This window comes from Pithys albifrons, chromosome 6, assembly GCF_047495875.1.
Source record: "Pithys albifrons albifrons isolate INPA30051 chromosome 6, PitAlb_v1, whole genome shotgun sequence".
In the NCBI taxonomy this organism is placed as follows: domain Eukaryota; kingdom Metazoa; phylum Chordata; class Aves; order Passeriformes; family Thamnophilidae; genus Pithys; species Pithys albifrons.
The window spans coordinates 41318821-41341243 of NC_092463.1; the positions used below are offsets into that span (position 1 = coordinate 41318821).

The 22423-nt window shown below is 41.4% G+C and overlaps 1 protein-coding gene across 1 annotated transcript; it reads right to left on the bottom strand.

The window, feature by feature from the left end:
* Positions 1-288: 288 nt before the first annotated feature.
* C1QTNF4 (C1q and TNF related 4) lies at positions 289-18712 on the bottom strand. The gene is made up of 2 exons (XM_071559462.1): positions 18307-18712; positions 289-1816 (listed from the first exon to the last, which is right to left on the bottom strand). The coding sequence occupies exon 2, from the start codon at positions 1809-1811 to the stop codon at positions 708-710; it is 1104 nt and encodes a 367-aa protein (XP_071415563.1). The 5' UTR covers positions 1812-1816; positions 18307-18712; the 3' UTR covers positions 289-707.
* Between the last annotated feature and the right edge of the window lie 3711 nt (positions 18713-22423).

Genomic DNA, 22423 nt, shown 5'->3' on the forward strand with positions numbered 1-22423 from the left:
GCTTCTAAATATATTCTTTCTATTGAATGGAAGCTGAGATTCTCAATCACGTCTTCTTGACTTATCTACGTCAGATACAGAAAAGCACCAAATATTGTGAAACTTGCAATGAAATCGTAAGAGGTACCAACGCTTAACACACACAAATGATAAAAAAGAGTGTACACAGAGATACTGACTCAGTATAATTCAGGTCATTCAATCACCATGCCTCTTTCTTACCTGAGCTGGTACCTCAGTCTGGGACAAGCACATAAACTAAAAAATAACAACAAATTCCAAACTGAGTATATTTTACATCTTTTGTATTTTTATTACATTCATTTCCATTACATTTATTCCCAGATATACAAGGAAAGTAACCACACCCTTCACTCTCTGAATGCTGGGGATCTGCAGTAACATGACTGCAGTGGTTCTCTGATCCTCAGCATCTCACTACATTGCCCCACCCCTGCCCCAAAACTACTTCATGCTTTATGTTTAAATCAAACACCAACACGGGACACACAGTTACAATCTGAAAGGCCTCTATAGATGAATGTCAGATTCAGCAGTGGCCCTGCAGACAGGGCACAAGCGTGCAGCAAATGGAAAGCACTGGACACATGATACAGCATGCTCAAAGTAGAGAATGATATTCAAAGAAGAGTTATATCCAAGTTCATGGCACCTTAGCTCTTCCTATGCTCCTTTCACATCTACATTTAATTATTTGATCCTTGAAGTGAGCTGGCACCTGGAATCCATTTTGACTGAGCCTCTGGATAGATCAGGAAGCCTGTGAAGGTGATGTACTTGCCATGGTTGCTATAGGCACCATAGCCATCATGCTGATGACTGTAGAGCCAAACTGTGTCTCCATATTGCAGAGGCAGCATGATACTCTGACTCTGCATCTCTCGCCTCTTGGAGTGGTTGTCATCATAGATCATGGCCTGCACCTCATTGTGGTTCTTCATAAGTTTCACTGACATAGTCTTAAAGGGCATTTTGCCAATGGTGAAGGAGAAATAGTACGCACCAGGTATACGGCATGAGAAGATACCAGTGGAGGAATTGAAATCCTTTCCAATGTTCACAAACTCTGTGTCAAATGTGATTGGCTCGTGTTGGGTTTGCTTGTCATCTGCCCCCAGGAGACTCTGTGAGCGGGCAACAGAAAATGCAGAGCGAGGGTCTTGTACCCTGTTTGGTTGATCAGATAGCATGTGTCGCTGTGAAGCTTCACTCTGCTCTCTGGGAAGTTGCTGAATTTTACGAGGGTGTGGCCCCAGCTCTTGAGAGCTGAGAGAATTCTGGAAGAAGGCAGAAGTGTCTGGATAGATTAGGTAGCCATTGAAAGTTGTATAGGGGCCCACATTGCTGTAAAGAGCATACTTGGGATCTCCATGTAAACGCAACCAAACTGTGTCACCGTAGTCAAGCTGCAGCATGGCACTCTGGCTGGCTACCTTCCGCTCCTTGCGGTGATGCTCATCATATACTATTACCTGCACCTCATTCTTGTTTCTCATCAGCATGACAGACAAGTTTTTCTTTGGGTATTTCCCAACAGTGAAAGAGAAGTAGTAGGCTCCTGGGATCCGACAGCGGAACAATCCAGTCTTGGGATCAAAATCATTGCCAATATTGACATACACTTTGTCAAAGGTAATAACCATCTCGGAGCTCCCTTCCATGCTGCTGGTTCTGGCCACAGAGAAAGCAGAGCGAAATTCAGGACTGGTGTCTACTGGGAAGCCATCAGTAAGAAGAAAAATCATGCAGCAAAGGAAGCCAAAGAAGACCTGAACATTCAGTCTCATCATTGTACCTGAAAGGAAAAAGAAGCCTATTTTAGCAGGAATACCAGTCATTTACAGCTCATACACCAGCTGAAACCCAAACCTGTAGACTTGCTACACAGACATGACGGTCTGTGTCCAAGTATTGAGAAGTTTCCAGTGTGTTCTCGGAGCAGTGTATGGGACCATACATGAATTCAGATCCCAGCATGAGTTTTATGTTTTCCTAGTGAAAGCTGGATCTTTTTTAACCCATACTCATTGGAAGAAAAGAATCTCCTCGGATGCAGGAAGAATTCTTGATTTTTTTGAATTTTCACATTTTGTAGATTTTAGGAACACAAGTAGCTATAACAAAGTAGATTTTTAGTGGGTTAATATTTCTAGCAGCTTAAGTTTAATGTCTTTCTATCGCTACCTTCTGTCCCAGAACAGGGAGCTAAAATTCTTTAGCTGTTTAGTCTCTGTTTCAAAGTACAAGATTGAAGGGTATCAAAAGAAGATGTAAACACGGGGCAGAGTGACCCAGAACACTGGAAACCCTCCAAGAGCCCTTTGTATGCTGAAGAAGAGCAGACTGATGAAGAGGGGGTCTCATCGACCCCAGACCCAATTCCTAGGGTTGTGGGACTGGGGTGGGATAGAAGTGGAACTGGAAATGTGTAAAGTGATGATTGGATGGATTATATTATAAAAGCTATGGAAATTAAAGCTTGCCCACGCACACATTGATGTATTCCTGGGTGAGCCTGGGTGCTCATTAAAGTAATTACCCTTTATCTTATCTCCTACTAAAAATTTGGCTTGGAGTCTTTTTTACAGACTTTTAAGGCATCACCTCCTTTGAATGCCAAACTATCCTACAGCTTGTCTGTAAAACAGTGTTGCTCACAATGCAGAGGGATCTCAGAGCCTGTTGGGGCTTTGCCAGAGCTCCCTTTTGTCGTGCTTTTATTTCTAAGACCAAGAATGAAACAAAGCCCTGCACAAATCCTGTATTGTACAACTGAGATACAGCTGAAGTGCAGGGAGAAGGGGACATATGCTCTAGAGATTCCTGTGCAGATGCCACTGCCTTGCCACTGCACTAGCTGTTTCACAGAATGTGGAAGCTGGAAGCCAAGTAAGTTGTTAGATCCCATTATTTAGACTTCAGCATGAATCTGTGAAGAGAGTAAAGAAATATGAAGAACAGGGAATATTCAGGGAAGGAAGACAATGGAGAAAATGAAAGAAACAATAAAAAAGAAAGTAAAACAAAATGATAAGTAAAAGGAAAGTCTTCTGAAGTATGCAGTTCCTGAGAGAGAACTAAAGTACTAAAAATGGGGAAACAACTCCCTATCTGGATAATAGACCAGACATAAAAAACTTCTTTGACCCTTATAAAAGGAGGGATAAATTAGGAACTAATAGGGTTTTCTGTTTCTAGTTTCTATGGGGTTGTTTTGTTGGGTTTTTTTTGGACTGAGGCCAAAAAATTATCTGTTAGTGCTTTCAGGCTGAAAACAAAACTGCCAGTCATTCCAGTGAGAATCTTCTCTCTGTGTCACCTCTCTGTGGTTATTAAAATATCATTCAGGCTAGGAGGCAACTGCCTGGTTTGCAGTCTGCTCCATCTGTCACCCCAGAACTGGTGCCTTGCCAGCCTGCAAACAAAGAATTCACAGACCAGCAGAACAGGAGCAAAACATGCAACTCGTTGTGGGGAGGGCTGAAGTCAAATCTTGAATTAAAACGGATAAAGAGGTAAATATTTGTATCATCTGAGATGGCCTAATAATAGCAGTAAAGCAGATGGAATCCACATAGGCTGTGAGGTGGCAATGGGATCCCATTTTGCCAAGATGTGATACCTAGCATCACTCACCAGCAGGAATTCAGCTTGACCTACAGTCCCTGCTCTTTCACACTTGAGAATAAAACTGAAATCTGAGATGCAGCTTTAATAGCTATGAACTCAAAAATTATGTAGATTCTCACTTAATTACATGAAAATGACACACTCACAAAGACAAAAAAAAATCCATCCATGTCCTAATTTTACATTAGGTCATTTCTCTCACAGATATTTGTAGCAGGACTCTGCCTCAGCAAGGATATAGCAGCTCAAAATTTGTTTTACAAGTTTATCAGTGATGGCCTGAGCAAGGAGTGTCTACTGATCAGTGACAAGATCGAGTGAGGAGGGTCTGCTGTTCGAGAGCTAATTTCTCTGTAATAAGGTCACATATTAAATGTTGGAACACTCAGCAGAGTTGAAAGATCCTCTAGTGCTGCTGTCCTATCTTTATCAGCTCTTCCCAATAACTTACTTGCAAGTCATTCAAAGAAGGCAGTTAATTATGCTGTATTTCCATTAGCAAGTTGTTTCCTTGACAGCTCCCACTCACCACTTTCAGGTCTATATAGGTTCTTTTAAAAATAATTTAGATACTATCTAATAACTGCCTCTCACACTAAACTAGTCTAAGAATAATTTGCCAATCATAAGGAAGACCCATCTAGCTACAGGGGTGCCATAAACAGAGGCAGCTCATGACAACTTTCAGACTTGAGTGTTGGCATAGTAATTCTGAAAGATAAAGGTTCCAAAATGCTCTGTTGTTCCCCCAGAAAGTGTTTCTGATGCCCAGGTCTTTTACTGGTATAATTTTTATCCACCAATGAAGAGAGAGCACCAGGGATATGAAGGTAGGACATGTGGTATCAGCCTTAAGTCCACGCTAGGCATAAGTTTTAAAACTTTAAAAAAGAGTGAGGTGGAACACCCAGGCTAGAGATGAAAAGTGGGTCTTTAGCATGTGTCATGCATAGCAGCTATGTTATTCTCGTTACATTTACATATGAATCAGGACCCTTTTCTCTTACCCTACCATTCCTTATTGTCCCAACATCACAGAAGTACACAATGAAGCTATGCAGAATCAACAGATAAACAAGGTATGCTACTGCCTTTAAGCTACCAAGAGGGACTGCAGCCCACAGAGAAGTAGCCAAGAACCTAATTTTGGAATAGGAGACACAAAAGACATGATGGAGCTAAACAATTCTCAAAGGCACTGACATAAAATTAATGACCTGAAAAGAAGCAGCTAAAATGGTAGTGATTCACATAGCAGAACAAGAGTTACAAATCTTCCTTGAAAAGAAAGCAAGAATCCACCATTTGCATGACCCAGGAAATTTTAATAGCTTTGTGTTTGCTGGAGGTGATTTTTCTGTCCTGGAACAGAGTCAATCCACCAGTGAAAAGACAATTAGTTTTTCTCATCTACTGAAAGCCATAGATTTACAAAAGGACTTTCAACAATAGAAAGGTCACCCCATTTCTAGACTTGCAGGCTTGCTTGTAAAACTCCCAAGGGTATTCTTTTTGTTCCAAAATACTAATTATCTAGATTCCCTAGTCCTACCTTATGCAAGAGACCTTTAATTTCAGTAGGAATTTTGCCCAGAATATCACTGAAGAATGAGATATGAAACAAAACTGAAGCAATACAGTTGGATGAACTGTTAGTAAAAGGTTCTTAAAATCTTATAAGCTGCAATAGCAAAACCCTGTTCTTCCTGGCTCTCACCCTAATATTTAAAGACAGCTGCAAATGTTCCAATTATTTGAATCAGTGAAAGCCTGTGTAATGAACAACTCTCTTGGACTATAGTTAGCAAGACTTTTTTACCCCAGATACCACATACTGTCTGTTCCACTCACTCGATACAGATTAAGAACATCAGAGGATGCAAATGCATCAGTTCCTCCAACATCAAGGACAAATTAATTGTAACACATCCTCAAAAGAGAAATCTGTATAAATAGTACAAGAGTAACAAAATCAGGGATTCAGTTATGGCTCTAGCCTTTCTCTGCTTTTGATGAATGTGAGATTTTTTTTTAACTCTGGAACAATCCTGAGAGGTAAAACATTGAATGCTTTTTGGAAAGTCTAAGCCACACTTTCAATGACAGAACCGTATGACATTAATATAGAAGATACTTAATTTGAATGTTTTCTTGAGTCAAGAGAGTCTTTTAACATAATAAACCAGACTTTGTGTACTCAAAGATCTGTGGAGAGACAAACATTATTTTGAAGTGCCTCAACTCCAGCCCTACTAGGGAAAAGGAAATGGAGAGACTGTATTTTGGTATAAGCCAGTAATAATATCTTGCACTTCAGAATATTAATTAAACCTGCTATGTTTCAACCGAAGCCCTAACAACTCTGTTTAAGATAAAACGATGCTAAATAAAATTCTGTATATTCACTGACCAAAATGAAAACATTATAGTTCTGGCATTAAGATTTTTCTTTAAAAACACTCAAGAAAACTTGTCATGCACATTTGAAGTGAGAGAGTGACACAATGTTTTGGCTACTATGTATATTTAAAGATATATTAATTTAGACAGACAGAATGGGGTCTTAGTAGAGAAGATGGCTGAATAAATCCTAGGTGGGAACAAGGAGTCTCACAAGCTAATGGTCTAAAATGTAGTATTTTTTTAGATCCATTTCTAAATGAACACATGATACAAATCTTCCTCTCCCTCACATACTCACTGCTCAAGCAAACAGGACTAAAACTGTAAAGCAAAGAAACATATTCTACCACTGATCAGAAATGGAAGAACAGAAAACATTGTTAGAACATTTGAGTTTAATCTGTAGTTCATAAAATGTGTTGAATACTATAAAGTTGTTCTGCACATGCAGTTAAATCAACTGTTGATAAGAAATGATTGAAATTACAGCAGCAGGAATTAGTGAAAAAATAGCCATTGCTGGGAATAAGTTCAGTGATCAACCGCCTCTGTGAAAGCAGACGCCAGAGGAGACTTGAGACCACAGCTTGGGAAAGCCACAAGTCTGTTGCTGTGCAGTGTGTATTTAACACTGCTGCCTTTAGACATAAAACACCAAGACGGTTTCAACAGTAGGCATTTTCACATGGATCCCATTACAGTTGCAGTAAGGCCAAAGTTAAACTATCTCTTTTCTTGCCCCCAAACCTAATTTCCTTTTTTAGCCTGGTTTATGTGTGCATTTCTTTCTCCTGGTGGCCAGAAAAGATGTTGAGACTGTAACAAAGCTTTGTTAGAGCATCCCATCTCTCCAGCAGGAACCATATTGCTGCACCAGAAGGCAAATCACACTGGCATAAAGGATTAACTGAGAGTCTGGCCTGGAATACCAGGAGGTATTTTGATAGCTAAAAGGCAGTAACTGACATTTTGGCAGCATATACCATAAAGATCTCAGTTAAGACAGTGAGAGAGGAAGGCCCCAGAGGCAGAGTACACACTGCAAAACTAGCTCTAAAGAGAGAGGAAGACACAGAGACCTCAGAGAATGGAGTAGAGGGCAATTTTGTTGTTCCAGGTGGCTGGGCTAGAAGCCATGTAGCAGAAAGACTTTTTCACAGAAGCTCTCCTTTTTTGTTTGCTTTGGCTGTGGAGGTAAAACCATATGAAGCATAAGGACACTGCCAGAGAGACTGTCCCAGCAACAGACCTATTGGAATGACAGACACTTTGTAAGGAAGAATGCTGCACAGGCAGTACAATTCAGGTTATTCCAAAGGCAAATGGGAAATTATTCTATAAAAATGAACAAGACTTAGTTACAGGGAAGATTTTAGTTTAAAAGACTTAAGATATTTAAACTTAATATCCTGGATGGAGACATTAAAGACATGGACCTCTTGGAGCGAGTCCAGAGGAGGGGCACAAAGATCATCAGAGGGCTGGAGCCCCTCTCCTATGAAGACAGGCTGAGAGAGTTGGATTTTGCAACCTGGAGAAGAGAAGGCTTCAGGGTGACCTTATTGCAGCCTTCCAGTTTCTAAAGGGAGCTACACGGAAGCAGAAGAGGGACTTGTCACAAGGGCATGTAGTGATAGCACAAGGCAGAATGGCCTTAAACTGAAAGAGGATAGATTTAGGTTAGATATTTGGAAGAAATTCTTTACTGAGAGGGTGGGGAGGCACTGGAACAGGTTGCCCACAGAGGCTGTGGATGCCTTATTCCTGGAAGTGTTCAAGGCCAGACTGGATGGGGCTTGGAGCAACCTGATCTAATGAAAGGTGTCCCTGCCCATGGCAGGGGGGTTGAAACTTTAAGGTCCCTTTCAACCCAAACCATTCTGAGATTCTATAATTCCATGAAATAAAACTGGTTTATTTCATCATACGACAAACTAAGACAAACAAGCAAGGTCCAGTTAGTATCAGCAGTGCTGCAGGAGAATGTGAAGACAAAGGTAATAACTATACAAACCCTAAGAAACTGTCTTAAGAGGCAATGAGGAAGAAAGTTTAGAACAGTTTGCAGAAGACTTTTTTGGGTTGAAGACAAGATCTGGGAAACTAAGGAAAATGCAGATGGGTTCAGCAGCACAGAGTACTGTTGCAATTCTTCTGTTTTAGTAAGAGTTTGTGTGGCATAAAGGTAAATGTTTTTTCCCCAGTAACTAATGAAGCATGGAGAATTTAAAGGGTTCATAAAGAATGAAAGAGATGTTTAGACAGCCCCATTGAACACAAGCTTATTAGTAGGTTTTCCTGAAGTGGTAGCTGACAACCTTAGGGACATTTGAAAAAGATAAAAAATCTCCGCATTAAACTAAATTGGGTAAACCGAGCTGTAAGTGACAAAGCGGAAACACTAGATAGGCAGAATGACACTGGAATCACTACTGTGGAAACAACTCAGATTCTAACCCCTTAATTTTTTCTGTTTTATTGTTATACACCATGTTTCTTTCTAGTAGTTTTTCTACATCACTTCCTTCCAGTGAAGGAAAGTTTAACTCTCAGGAAAATTCCCACTCCCTTTGTTAACAAATGAAAGTCTAGGAAGAGTTCGGAGACTATAGGTAGGTACTTACAGTATTCACTACAGACAAATATACCTATAACATAGGTAGATTTTTGATTTGTTTTTGGGCCACACTTTTCCCTTATACATCTAAGCAGCAGTTTCCTTCAGTGCAGCTGAATGAATATTTTCTTCCTCCAATTATGCTCACCAGAAGAGAAGGTTCCTGGGCTGTTCTCAGAGTTGATGCTGTATTTGTCAATTTTCTTTCAATCCTTAATTGTAACAAATACTTATAGACATTAAAGTAAATGTCATCAAGATGAGAGTAAATATTCCAGTTAAAAAGATGGTGTACTGGCTTTGCTTCCTGTGCCACTTTCATTCCCATTCTCAGTCATCCAGCAGTTTAGTACAGCACTATGAGTTGGCCAAATCTTGAGTGAGTCTTTCATGCTCTCCTCTCCATCTCCTCACTAAGAATGAAAACAGCTGTTAATAGTAGGTTTATTTGTCCAGGAACTACTAGGACCCTGTGCAACCAGAGTCCCACGAAAGTGCACTGAATAGGAAAGTAATTTTGACTGTCTACACATTACAGGAATTGCAACTTTTGTGTTAAAGCTTCCTGTTGAAGACTGTTGTACTTCAGATTGTGCTGATATTACATGAGATACTGGAACCTGTGGTGTACTCTCAAGGTTTGTTCAGTGTCCTCTCTGGGATGGTTATACCTCTTCAATTTTCTTTCTGTGAGTCAGTGTTGCACTTTGTATCAGACAATATATGATTTTAATTTAACTGCTATGTAAGGTCCTAATCAAACAAAGGAACAAGATTTTACTTATTCCTTCTCTAGCTGCATAGCCACACTTTTTTTCCTTCTCACTTGGGCAGGCAAATAATTATAATTTTCTTCTAGAACTCTGTGCTTCCAGAGTTTCAATCCTTTCCATACTCACTGGAATGCTGCCCCCCAGTCATTGCTCTAAGACCTGCCACATCACCCAGCTGGGTAAAAGCTACAGGGAATATGCTGGTACTTGTTCGTTGACCATCAAATCCAAATGGATGAACTGTGGAGTTCAGCAGTTGTCCCCTAAGGGAATTAATGGATAGCTGAGTGCCAGCTGGGGTTACATGCAATGACAGCAAAAAGCATTTTTGTTCCCCAGTTATGGCTGACCTCATTGCTGGCTAAGAGCTGATGTAGTGATGCAGCCAAAAATTTTCTCAAGTTGGGTAAATCTGGTTCCCACCTGGATTACCTGCAGTTAACAGAAAACTTTCAGAAAGGGTAAGTTTCAACATCCTTTGTGTGATAAATCAACCTGTAAAACTATGTTTCATCAGTGGAAACATAATTGCTTTGGTCATTTTGCTCATTAAATGCTTCACTATTATTGAGAAAATGTCACATGCTATTGAGTGGTATTTTCTGACAGTCAGCTTTGCAAATCCATCTGAAAAACTATCTGTACTGGAGCACTTGCCTACAGGAATGCTGCCTTCTTTGTGAGTTTTTTAGCATGTCCTGACAGCTAAGGCAGGAAAACATGCTGTCTTTTAACATCTGCCATCACACTCAGCCAAAAACCCACATTCATTTCTTTCCATGCCCTGCTGTTTCATTACTGTAAGGGAACTCAGAGAACACTGTGAATTGCACTGCAGTGCTGCTCTTTACTGTCAACATGCTGCAACATCTCAATTTGGAAATTCACTGAGCTCTAGTTTAGTGAAGAGGGAGATAAAAGACATTAAGATCTGTGTGTCTTTCATCTCTGCAATGGCATCTTCATTTCTACCCCTTCTCTTTCTGAGTCAGGACATAGACCTGGAGCTGGAGAACAAGCATCATGCACTGAGCAGAGGCTAGTATTATTCCAGAATAAAAACTCTGGGGAAAAAGAGGTGTCGGTCAAAGTCAACATACATTAATAAGTATTTTTTTTTCTGCTCTTGTTCTCTAATTGTCCAACAGGACCATAGAATGCTTTGGTTGGAAGAGACATTAAAGATCATCTGGCTCCAATGCCCCTGCCATGGTCCAGACACTTTTCCCTAGACCAAGTCCCATCCAATCATGCCTTGAACTCTTCCAGGGATGAGGCATCCACAACCTCTCTGGGCAACTTGTTCCAGTGTCTCACCACCCTCACAGTAAATAATTTCTTCCTAATATCCATGATAACTCTGTTGCTTTTGTACCCAATGAATTGGTAGGCAGATCAAGAAACAACCATTGGAAGAATAATCACAGCATGTGACTACCCTCATTTTTGTCACCAGACAATGTTTTGAGACAAAGACTTGCCCTGGGTGGTACAGAAGTTGTCAGTGAAGAATGAAATTCTGCAATACATATGGTGATCTTCAATATCAGTTATTTTTAAGGAATCAAGTTTATTTGATTCTTGACCCAGATTCTTTCTTTTATGTCTACAGATACACAATAAAGAGCAGCAAACTAAATTAGCAGGGGTAGTCATTGTCATGTATTAATACTGATCCTTTACAATCAGCAATGTGTGGTTCCCATTTCCAGTGGTCTTTCCTGCCAAATCCCTTATAACAAGACCTCTCCAAGGAATGTCTATGGACAGCTAGAACCTCAATCCTTCCAAATTTTTTTGCCACTGTCTAGCAACTATTTCTCAGAATGCTATAGCTGTTGCAAATGAAACATCCAAAGACTGTGAAGTGATAGCTGATATCACCAGGAAAACCACAGTTTCTGCTTCCACTTTTTAACTCTGAATATATTTTGGTCCATGGATTTAATCAGCTTGTCATCTTCATCAACAGGGAACTGTGAAGTTCCTACACCAAACTCTGTACAAGTCAAGTTTTCACAGTTGTGCTTTTGAACATGGATTTTTCTGTGACAATCTGACACAGACGGGCTGCTGCCTGCAAGGCAGAATCTACTACCCTGGCTGGAGGACTAGAGAAAAGCATTTGCTGAACAATCTCCTCAATTTACACAAAGCTTTACAAAGTTGTTCCCATATCTGCTTTCTAGCTTTGTATTGTTTCCAGTATTTAAAAAATGCCAGTCCCCTCATAACAGCAGTAAAAATGCTTGTGTGACTATTTCTATAAAACTCCATCTTCACTGGAAAGCTGCTGGCAAAAAGCTTTGGCATTACCATCAGAAAGTGCTGCTGGACACTGCTCTTCACTCATCAGTTCCTCATTCACAGTGAGAAAGTGCTCAGTGCCTGTCAAGTGTTCACAGGTTCCAGGCTCATCTGCATGACCAGCCAGTTTCCTCCTAGGCAAAATTGCCTTTGACAGCTTGAAGCTGATGCCTCTGAATTTTGCTTATAGGAAAAGATTTTTGCTCAAATATTGAAATAATGACTACAGAATGCATTTGCAGATTTTACCTGACTTTTTAGACCCTAGCTGGACATAATATATATAAAGAACATGAAGGATATGGCTGCTCTAAACCCTGTTATGCGGATGCTTTAATTAAAGCAGGTTTGGTATCATTACTTGGCATTAAATATGCAGCTCATACTGAGAAAAGTGCCATTTGCAATAGCCTACACAATTTCCTCACCACCACACTGAGAAATTCCAGTCATGCACCCTAAACCCAAATGTTCATATACAGTTCATATTTCAAGCCAGGTGCTCCCTCTACTTAAATTCTTTCAGTTCCCTACCTTCCTTTTAGCTACTTCTGTCTAATACCATTCCTTTTCAAGATAATTATCAACATCTTCCACCAGGAGATTACCATCTGCAGAACCCCCTCCAGCCTGTTCGGTATTTTTCTGCACAGTCTGTCTCAGATTTTCTCACAATTTTCCTAGAGAACAATCCTCTCGCCTTTTTCCTCCTCCTAATGGTAAACACGAGGTTTTATTACATTAGCTCTATTAGCTTTATCTCCTTCCAGAACTATCTTGTTCCAAAGCTAAACTTCCTTTAGCATCAGATCACAGTAAGCCTTCTTTTGGATTCCCTTTCTGTCTCCCAAATAAAGACTGCATTTCATACACTCATATGAGAAGTAAAGAAAGCAAAGGGAAGAGTGGGAAAAGGAACAATGAAATAAACTCAGGCAAATCAGTATAAGCTAATGTGAAGCACTGCTCAGTCCTTGGGTGGAAGGGATATGAATTCATTTTGAAATATCTGGGGCATCAAGTGACTGGCTTTTTAAGTATATAATTATTTTTCCCAAGGTGTTCCAGCCATAATAGAAGATGAGGGCAGGGGGTAAATCAGAGTCAGAGCTTATATAATGTTACAGCTTGTGCTCATATGTCCCACAGTACATCAAAATATGAGGATTTCTAACAACTTATAGATAATTCCAGTGTAAGAGTGTTTAAATTACAACAGATTATTATGCTAATATGCTACAGTTCACTGAGCAACAACTCTGTGAAAACAGCCTCTAAAAAGCACAGCCTAATTTTTCATTTTCTCCCTGTCTTGTTCATTCAACACAGACTCTTTCTAGCAGTTGCTCTGCAGCCTTTCAGTCCCAGAGAGTACCTGTTTTCATAGAAAAAATTCCCTATTGCCTGCTTGGTATAAAAACACTTCCACTTCTCCAAGTATGTCTTTAACTTCTCTAAGTGCTTTTCTTTTTGTCTGAGTGGAAAGGTTTAAAGCCTGAGAAGAGAGAAAAACCCCTCTGTCTTTAGAGGATTAAAAAATTATTTGGTTTGACTCAGAATGTGAGCTCAGAATTCAAGATCTTATGTGCAGCCCAGCACTGCAGCATACAAAAGAGTTGATCATTGTTCTCCTATTTCTTTCTACCTGTCTCCTTACAGAAATCCAGAATTTTTCAGCATGCACAGGGGACTGTCTGTTCCATTTATATTAAACAATATATATTAAACCATGAACATGAGAGGACCTAGATTTTCTTTCCCTGGAGAAGCACCTAAAATATAAATTGTAGAACTATGCTTTATTTTATTTCTATTCCGAATTCCATTATTTTATTTAATTTCATTTTACCTCTAAAAAAGCAGTTTTGGACTACAGTCTTTCAATCAAGGAGTAAAATACTAGAAGAGTTTGTATTTTCAGTTCAGATAATTTTGCTAACTGCTAACCCTCATTAATTTTTCTTCTTCCGTATCATTGTTTTTTACCATTCATAACTCAGTCAAGTGTCTGCTCCACAGAAATCAGAATGTCCCATTCTCCATGCCTTCACCAAAAAGAGAGACCTCTTCTGTCTTCTAGTAAGCTCCTACTTTTCATTCAGACTCTTTTCAGAAAGAGCTGGTCTGTGATCTCAGTGCTGTGCTATCCTACGATATCAGACAAACATCAGAATAGAGTCAGGAGACTGCTTTTATTTTGTTTACACAAAATGATTGTGTTGCCTTCATAAAATGATAGAACAGTCTAGAAGAGAACTTAAATGTCTTCACAACTTTCCTAGACCAAATATTCAATAGTTTTTATTATCCTAGAAAATTATCCTTGTAGTCTACAATAATAACTGTTTCTGCTATTTCTTGCTTTCCATTCCATTACCATGAGCCCAAAGAAAAGATCATTCCCTCCTCTATTTTGTATCTGAAGACTGTTACATTCCTCTATCAAATTTCTCGTCTAAAAAATTTTGGTTATTTCAAATCATCTTGCAGGTCACATTTTTCTGACCTGTGATGAGTCCTGCTGCCCTCCTCTTGACTCTTTCTGATTGAATTACACGTCTCCCAAAGTGCAATAACCAAAAATTTGCACAGCCTCCATTGCTTTAACAATGCTGAACAGATCAAGAGGATTTCTGCATGCCTTCCAGGCTTGCAATGTCTCTTTGCCTTCATTTGCAACAGCATGACATTGACTCATGTTCAGCTTGCATCTATCATAAGATTCGTTTCTGCAGAGTTGCAACCTAGTCATTTACTTATATCTTGTGCTTATGCAGTTGATAATTTCTGCCTTATTGCACTACCTTGCATTTATCCCTATCAAATTTCATCCACCTCTTTTCCTACCAGTGCTTCTAATGTGCTGGAAAAATTTTGAATTCTAATCTTTTCGTCCAGCATATTTCAAGTGTCACAGTCTTAGGTCTCTGGAAAATGTGATTTACTCACTCCTTATATTACCATTCAGGTCACCTAAAAACACTGAGAAAAAGCAGATCCAGGACACCTTGACACAGCTATCATATCAGTGTCAAGCAGCTTGTGGCCTCTCTAAAGGACTGGCACAGACTAATAGCATACAGATTATGAGCTCTGAGTCTTCTGATATTATTTAAAGACCTACTTGTTCAGATAATCATGTTCACCCAGTTTACAGCCTCCTTCATCTGCTATGCCCCGTGCCTAACCAAAGCAAATATTTAAATTAATGTGTAACCACAGCCAAGAATCTCAACTTTTACTTAAAAACAAAAAAAACCCCCCACCAAATCAAATCTCTCTTATGTCACAAATATATTTTAATATGTAAAATGAACAAAAGCCAATTCTATTAGAACCTGCTGGGAAAGATGTGACCATTTCTCTTCATAGACTTAGGGATATATTAGAAAAACCACAACTTCTTACATTCACTGTAGTTACAAGAATAAACTTCAAGCACAGCACCAAGGCAGTTGGTTGATTTCAATGGACTAAACAATTTCTTTGCATCTGCTCCTGGCAAAAGGACTGCAGAATTCCTTCCTCAGCGCTTAAACACGAGCCATGATGGTCAGAAGCAGGCACATAACAGATAGTAAGCCTTTGTGTACATCAGAATAAAGATAATCTGGTATTCTGTCTGACAACAGAGGCTTGACTCTCTCATCTAGCTCTGGCTCATACCCCAGTAATCATTGCCATAGTCTCCCCAGATTCCTTAAACCAACACATACAGTTTTCCTGGCACCATGGCTGAGGCCCCGGCACAGCAGAAAACATTCATGGTATGAATTAACCAGCTGGAGGATGAAGAGGGAGAAATAGGGCTTTATGAATTTTTATTATTTCCCAATGGAGCCCTAGTAATCAATTATTATCCCCTAGTGTAACCAATCACTGCTTGCTCTGTGATCATTTGATTCTGGTGGTGTTACCTCTGCTGGAAACCTCAGACCTTTGATTAGCTGCAGCAGGAATTCCTCCTTTGTTCTCTAACCTGTCTGGAGGAAGCATGCAAGTAGAGAGAAGCTTTACAGGGAAAAGAAAGCACTCAGGGGTAGACAACAGATTGACAGCACCAGCAGCAGAGCAGTTGCATATTACTGGCTTATCTCATTTGAACATCAGTAAATTTCCTTACCAAGAAAGGGTCAAAGGAAAAGGTAAAGGAAAGCTGGAAGGAAAAATGAAATCCTGACTTTTCTTCAGCTTGGATTATTTGGCCAACAGGATCTATACTCAATTTCTGGTTGCCAAACAAGAAGTAAGAGCTGAAGTTTTTAATTTCTACTGGGTGAAAATCAGCCTTTCAAATATTGTATGATGAACTATCAAATTGCCAACCCTTAGTGTGTTGTCCAAGACACTACAAAGATTCTCAATCCTACACAGCAGTCAGTAAATTTTAATTCAGTGAAGCATCATTTTCCTTAACTGTGCATATTAGAGTAGAATGCATGCTTCATACTTTGGTATTTTAAAAGGATGGGTGAATGGAAGAGTTCAGGAGTCAACCCCACCAAATCCTAACATCTAACCTCAGATGCTGATAACAAAGCTGTAAACTTCAGCATTTGTAAAATGCTAGCAACTTAAACTTCTACTTTTTTCTTTATTCTCATTCTTAGAGTCAATGTAAAGATGAGTATCTCTTGGAGGGAGACATTTCTCCATTGCAAATATTCTATTTTCAGAGGTACTTCCCACCTTGGAAGTCCACTGTCACTATCACATTATTTCGTTTCAATGCTCTCTGTCTATAAGTAACCATAAGAATGTGGAAATTCTGGAAGAAGGAGTGATCTCTTGGAGGCTCACTGCATGACTCCTTTCCACTAGCACCCACTTCCACTACCACTGGCCTCTTTTTCTTTTGGTCTTCATATTGCAGGGTGCTCTACACAGAAGGTTCAGACGATCATGTCTCTACACCTTCGCCACACTGTATTTCTCACTGTGCCTATGTTCATCTAGGTTACTGTTTTATACAAGAGTTAGTGTTCCAAGAACTGGTGATCAACAGTCAGCCTTGCTGCTGTTTGGGAATATGTCTGTTATTAAAAAGGAGAGTATAAACACTATCATACACCTACGTGACCACAGGTCACTATATAGTTATCCTGGTTTTTCGTAAGTATAGCTGTTGCCACCGTGGGTCTGCCCAGCCTCATGTATTTGGAAAATATGAATGGTTTGCAGTTTATCAGTGGAGGCCACAGCACAATGGACAGATGATCACACTAGTAAAACATAAGTAACAACAAAAAGGCTTCCAAGTTTTGGCTCCTAATCTCTGGTTTCAATGTATTTTATTTCTGCATTTGTTTCTTCATCTACAAAACAGCAAATGTCTACAACATCAAGAAATTATTAGATTTATATCAATTCTATACCAAAGCGATAGGTTCTCCATTATAGAAATCAAATGTACTTTGAAGGCATTGCTTCTTCCAGATGGAAAATTCAGAACTCATTTGCAGAGCCTAGGCCACAAACCATTCAGTAGTCTCAATTACGGCTTTTTAGAGGGAAACAGAAGGAATGTAGAGGGTAATGCTGCCCTACTGGGAAACTGCATGCTTCCTGGACATAGCTTTTACTGTGATAAATTAACCATTAAAACCGGCTAGACAAGCAAACAGCTGCCATATGCCTAGACAGGATTGCAGCCTCCTTTGCAAAGTATTTCAAAGTCTTGTTACACATCATGTCCCTGGAGAAGAGAAACTGCAGAAGGTTGCAATAGCATGAGAATAAATAATTGAAGCACTGCTTATTCAGTATGTGCATAAACTGAAGGGTCACAATGCTGCCTTCTAGTCAGCTGGCATCGAAGAAACTCACCCAGTGTCTAATAGAAACATCATCTGGAGACACTGACCTACTTCCCTGGGAGCTTTTAGGGAATGGGTGAGAAGATGACAGTGGGATTGCCAAGTACACAGAGAAAGATTAAACTGGATTGTCTAACAGAAAATTGTACATTACAGAATCAGTCGCACATGCTACTCTTGGAAAAACCCTCGGGACTCAGCTCCCTCGGAAACTAGAGATCCATGCAAGATTAATTCTATTTCCCATCTCAGAAACTGTCCCTGTGGGAATTTTCCAGGATTCTCTTCCCCATGGCCGATCCCTGGGAGGTTTTCCAACCTCGGCTTCGTGCAAAGTGGGGCCAAAATTTCATACCCTTTCGGACATAAACTCTAGCCATTTAATTCTGGAAATAAAATGGGTGAGAGAGGGTAACTCGGGCATTTCCCGCTATTGTCCAGCCGCTCACTGGGAAGGCAGGATTTGCAGCCCGCCCGCCCGCGCCCTGCCCGCCGTCCCCACGGCCACGGTCAGGGACACCGCGCCTGCCCCAGCACCCGCCCTTCCCGGACCGCGGTGGCCGCCCCCAAAGCCCAGACGGCCTCTCCGCCGCCGTCCGGGCACCGCTCCGCACCGACGGCCTCGACCCAGGCCCTCGGCGCCGCTCCCATCGCCCCTGTCCGATCGCGGGATCCCATCTCAGTGCCGGCCCTGCAGGTGCAGCCCGGCCGCAGCAGTCGTGGTCCCCCGGCACGGTACCTGCTGCAGACGCGCGGTGGCGGCTCCGCGGCGGCGGGGGCTGAGCGCGGTGAGGAGCGCGGTGCTGAACGCGGGGCCGAGGCGCTGCCTGCGCACTGACAGCTCGGGTGCCGCGGCGGCGGCGGAGCCGGGGCTGGGAGGGGGGCTCAGGCACCCGGGGCTCCGGCGCCGAATCAGTGACGGGAGGAGGGCCCGGGGGCGGGCGGGAGAGGAGAAGGGGAGGGGGCGGTGGGGCGAAGGGTCTCAGAGCTTCTGTCACCGCCGCAGCTCGGTCGGTCTCCGGGAGGCGACGGCACCCGCGGGCGCCGCGGACTGGGGGGCGTGTGAGCGCCCACACGGGAAGGGTTGGCGGAGTGATGCGGCGGTGTGAGCAAGCCGGGCTGAGCTGTCTGATGCCTTCCAGGGAGGAGAGGGCACAGGAAACGAGCGCCGCGGGACAATGCACCAGCCTTTTGTTCAGCACGGCGGCGTCTGCGGCGACAGAGGGAAGCGGGGGAGCGTCCAGCACTGCTCCCCTCCAGGGCAGCGGTGTGAGACCGGCCGGACCGCCGTGGGGTGGCGAGGGCAGAGCGTAGCGGCCTCCAGTCCCGGGCTAAGCGACCCGGGACAGTGCTTCCACCCCGGCAGTCCTCGGTCAGGTCGATGAGGGAGAGATAATAGCCTTAGCTAGACGAAAGGATGTAACTGGGGAAAATGGCATGGCTACCCAAGACCATGTTCATGTCTGACCTTTCGCTCTGGAGATTTGTGAGTCCCAAAGCATGTCTGTAGACTGTGTTAATTAGTTCATCAAAAGCTTGTATCTCTCTCTAGAAAGCTTGGCTTGCTTTAGATCATCACCTAACAACAACAAGGCTACTACTTGTTCCTTTGAAGGCTGGCACTGATTTCTGCTGACAGCAAAATAGCAGGCTTTTCACATTCCTGTTCTGTGTTGAAGAGCATCTTTTGAGTTTTGTAAAGCACGTTTATCATTAACCCTATAAAATCTAACGTTGACTTCCAGAAAGAAGATGTAAACATCTGAATGTTTAAAAAATGTTCTAACTCTCCAGCATCAAAGTCTTTCATTCTCCTGTATGCACCTACTATGAGGGGAATTTAGATGCCAGTGTACTCACTCGGAGTACAGATGGGGCATCTACTAATGCTTCTGCTAGTGGATGGTCCAGCCCTGTGTTGGCATGCTCTGCTCTCCAGCCTCTGTCTCCACTTACCCTCTTCTGGCAGGCATCAGTACTTTCACCAGCTGTATTAAGACACATTTGAATCAGTTTTCACATAGACCCTTTCCCCTTCCCTCCCTTCTTCATCGAAGTACACAGTGCACTCATGTGCCAGTCACAAAGCTGTTCCCTACAACAGAGAATGAATAAAAAAATTTAAAAATTAAGTTTTCTTCAGAGACAAAGACGAGTGACAGATGAAATGACCAGAAATTCATTTGCTCTTTAGGGCAAGGAAACAATTTATGGCATAACAAGAACTTCCTTCCACTCAATAGCTTGTCTAATGTGATGTGCACATCATATTAAATACCTGCCACCATGTAAATCCTCCCTAGCTTTCTACCCAGCAGATGCTGCATTGTATTATATCTTTCTTCTTCCCTCCTACAGAGCAAAACAAAGGCATTGATGACAGGCAGAGTGAGACATGAGAGACTTAGAAAATAACCCTCATGTGGATCTGGTAACAGCTGTCAACTGAGCAGAGTATATCCTGAATGGGCTCTCTTCCAGCTGGTACTGCTGGCTAAACATATTTTGTGCTCTCTTAACAGCTTCTTTACACGTTTCAAAGGACAGATTACTCAATACCCAATTTACTGCTCCTGGAAGTATGAATGGACCACTAACTCCCAGGATATGAGAATGCTCATCTTGAATATACCCTGGACAGATGTATTCCTTTTAATCATCTAGGAATGATAGCAATGATGATTAATTTATCGACAGTATGATAAATTGCACTTCTAAATATATATGTTTCCACTGGAGTCAAAGTGATTGAGTACTAGGATACTACAATATTAAAAATAGACACATAATTTGCATTGTCCTGTATAGTCCAGATGAACTGTGCTCTGCTCTGCCTCTGCCAGCCTGTTTTTCTTTCTTATTGGGGCAATACTGGTACATGCTTCTTCTGCCCCAGCTGAGGGAAGGCAGAGGGCTGAGAGTGAACTGTGTTCTATCCAGTAGCAGACAGTGGATTTACTACATATCCCTGAAAAAGTGTTGAAACAGCAGAGTTGCCTTATCTGTGGGTTCCTAGGAAGGAGGCAGGATAAGGTAGAGATACTGTGATAAGAAAGGGATACACTTCCCAAAAGTGAAGAAAGGAGGAAGACCTAGTCCCACCTCATACTGTTACTTTTCCTGCAGGTCCAAGTTCCCCACAAGGATGTATCCCTTGAAGTCCCATGGGTGTACTCAAATGCTCTTTTGGTGTTAGCATTATGAAAAATCTCAGGGCATAACTCATTAATAAATGACAGCCTCAGAAGTGTAAGAATCAGTGTTATAAAGTTAAAAATTCCATGGAAGAGAATGTTCATATTTATTTTACATAAAACTGATTTCAATAATTTGCACTCATTCACTGTTGTTTCACACATTCACTCATACAAGCATCAAGAGGTGTATCTGTGTGGTCTGGTCAGGACTATATCCCTGTGTGTGTATGACACAGAGGACAGGGGACATTAGTTATTGAGTCCTTGGTATGCCTCTTAGGTTTGTCTTGACCAGGCACAACAAACTATAATTTTGACAAGCTATTTATGTCTCCTGGGAATCAAGCAGTCACTATGGCAGTCACTATGGCCTCAGTTTTGCCTTCATCATCTTCTTAGGCAAGGCTTCTTTGTTTTCTCATTCTGGGTGTCTTTGTTGCTGCCTTGCTATTGAGAGAAAAGGGATGGGCCATGTGACATACTGAAACCTTGTTCCCAGCCTCCTATTATCAGATCCCAGGCTCTCTGTTGTTATCTTTGATGTAGCTGTATTGGAGTGCAGACCTTCTGGTCTTGATGGGTGCATTTTCCTTCTTACCAGTTTTATTGCTGTTGATTGTACCCTTCATAATCAATATGTGCTATATTTTTAATCCATGATAAGTATTGTATCACTATAAAGATGAGAAATGTCAAAGTAAACAGTGATTCAAACAAGTCTAAGTATTAAAAAGAATACCTTAAGAATACATAAAGACTCACTAGTAGATAAGCCAGCTCATAGTGGGACAGTGTAAGAAAAGAAAAAAAAACTCTGTTACTATTTGATGTAGCAAAAATCCTGCATTAAGCTACTGCTGTTTGTATATTTATTACTAACCTGGACATGGAATGACCAGCAGTTAGCAGATGGTGTCACTTGACTTACAATGAAATCTTTCAATAGCAAAGAACGTCATCAGTAACCATCATGGTTGAATAACTAACAGGATTTTTTGAGACCCCACCTGCAAGTCTTGTTCTTGGAAATGAAGGGAGATTTGGTGAGCTTTGGTTTGGTTTTTTTATGTTTCATGGTCTGAGTTTCTATGATTCTGAATAGCCTACTTGGGGGAATTCTACTTTTAGCAGAATTCAAAGCTTGAGCCTTGGGGGTCACTGATCATATGATGTCTGGACTGTGTTGTAATGGCAGGAAGCCAAGTGGGGAGATATTCTGTGTTTGCTGAAATCTGGAGTAGGTCCATTTAGAAGGGTAGGTCAGAGGGAAACTATGATTACTTCTGTAGAGAAGTAGCTCTATTCCAGGTGCATGAATGAGGAGGGAACAACAGGTGTGACAGTGCTGGATGTGCTGTCTTTTTTTTCTTTGCTAATTGAAAGAGATTCTAGGTGCATGCCAGCAGAAATGCAGCATGAGTTATGTTCATGTGATTGAAGTGTAATCCTGAGTACAGCAGGAGCAGGTTCATATTCCTTCAATGACTACATTGGGTAACACTGACAGGGGTCACAGGGGAAATAGCAGCAGGAAAAATGGCTGAAATCCTTGTGGCTGATTGACAACTTAGGACATGTGGCAAAAAAAATCTGGAAAACACTCAATTTATTGAATAGATGTTAGACTTACAGCAAGATACTTACTGAGGAACTTGTCTG

Bases quoted from the DNA above. Each gene is read 5' to 3' on its own strand.
- C1QTNF4 (XM_071559462.1), bottom strand. From the start codon at position 1,811: ATGATGAGACTGAATGTTCAGGTCTTCTTTGGCTTCCTTTGCTGCATG.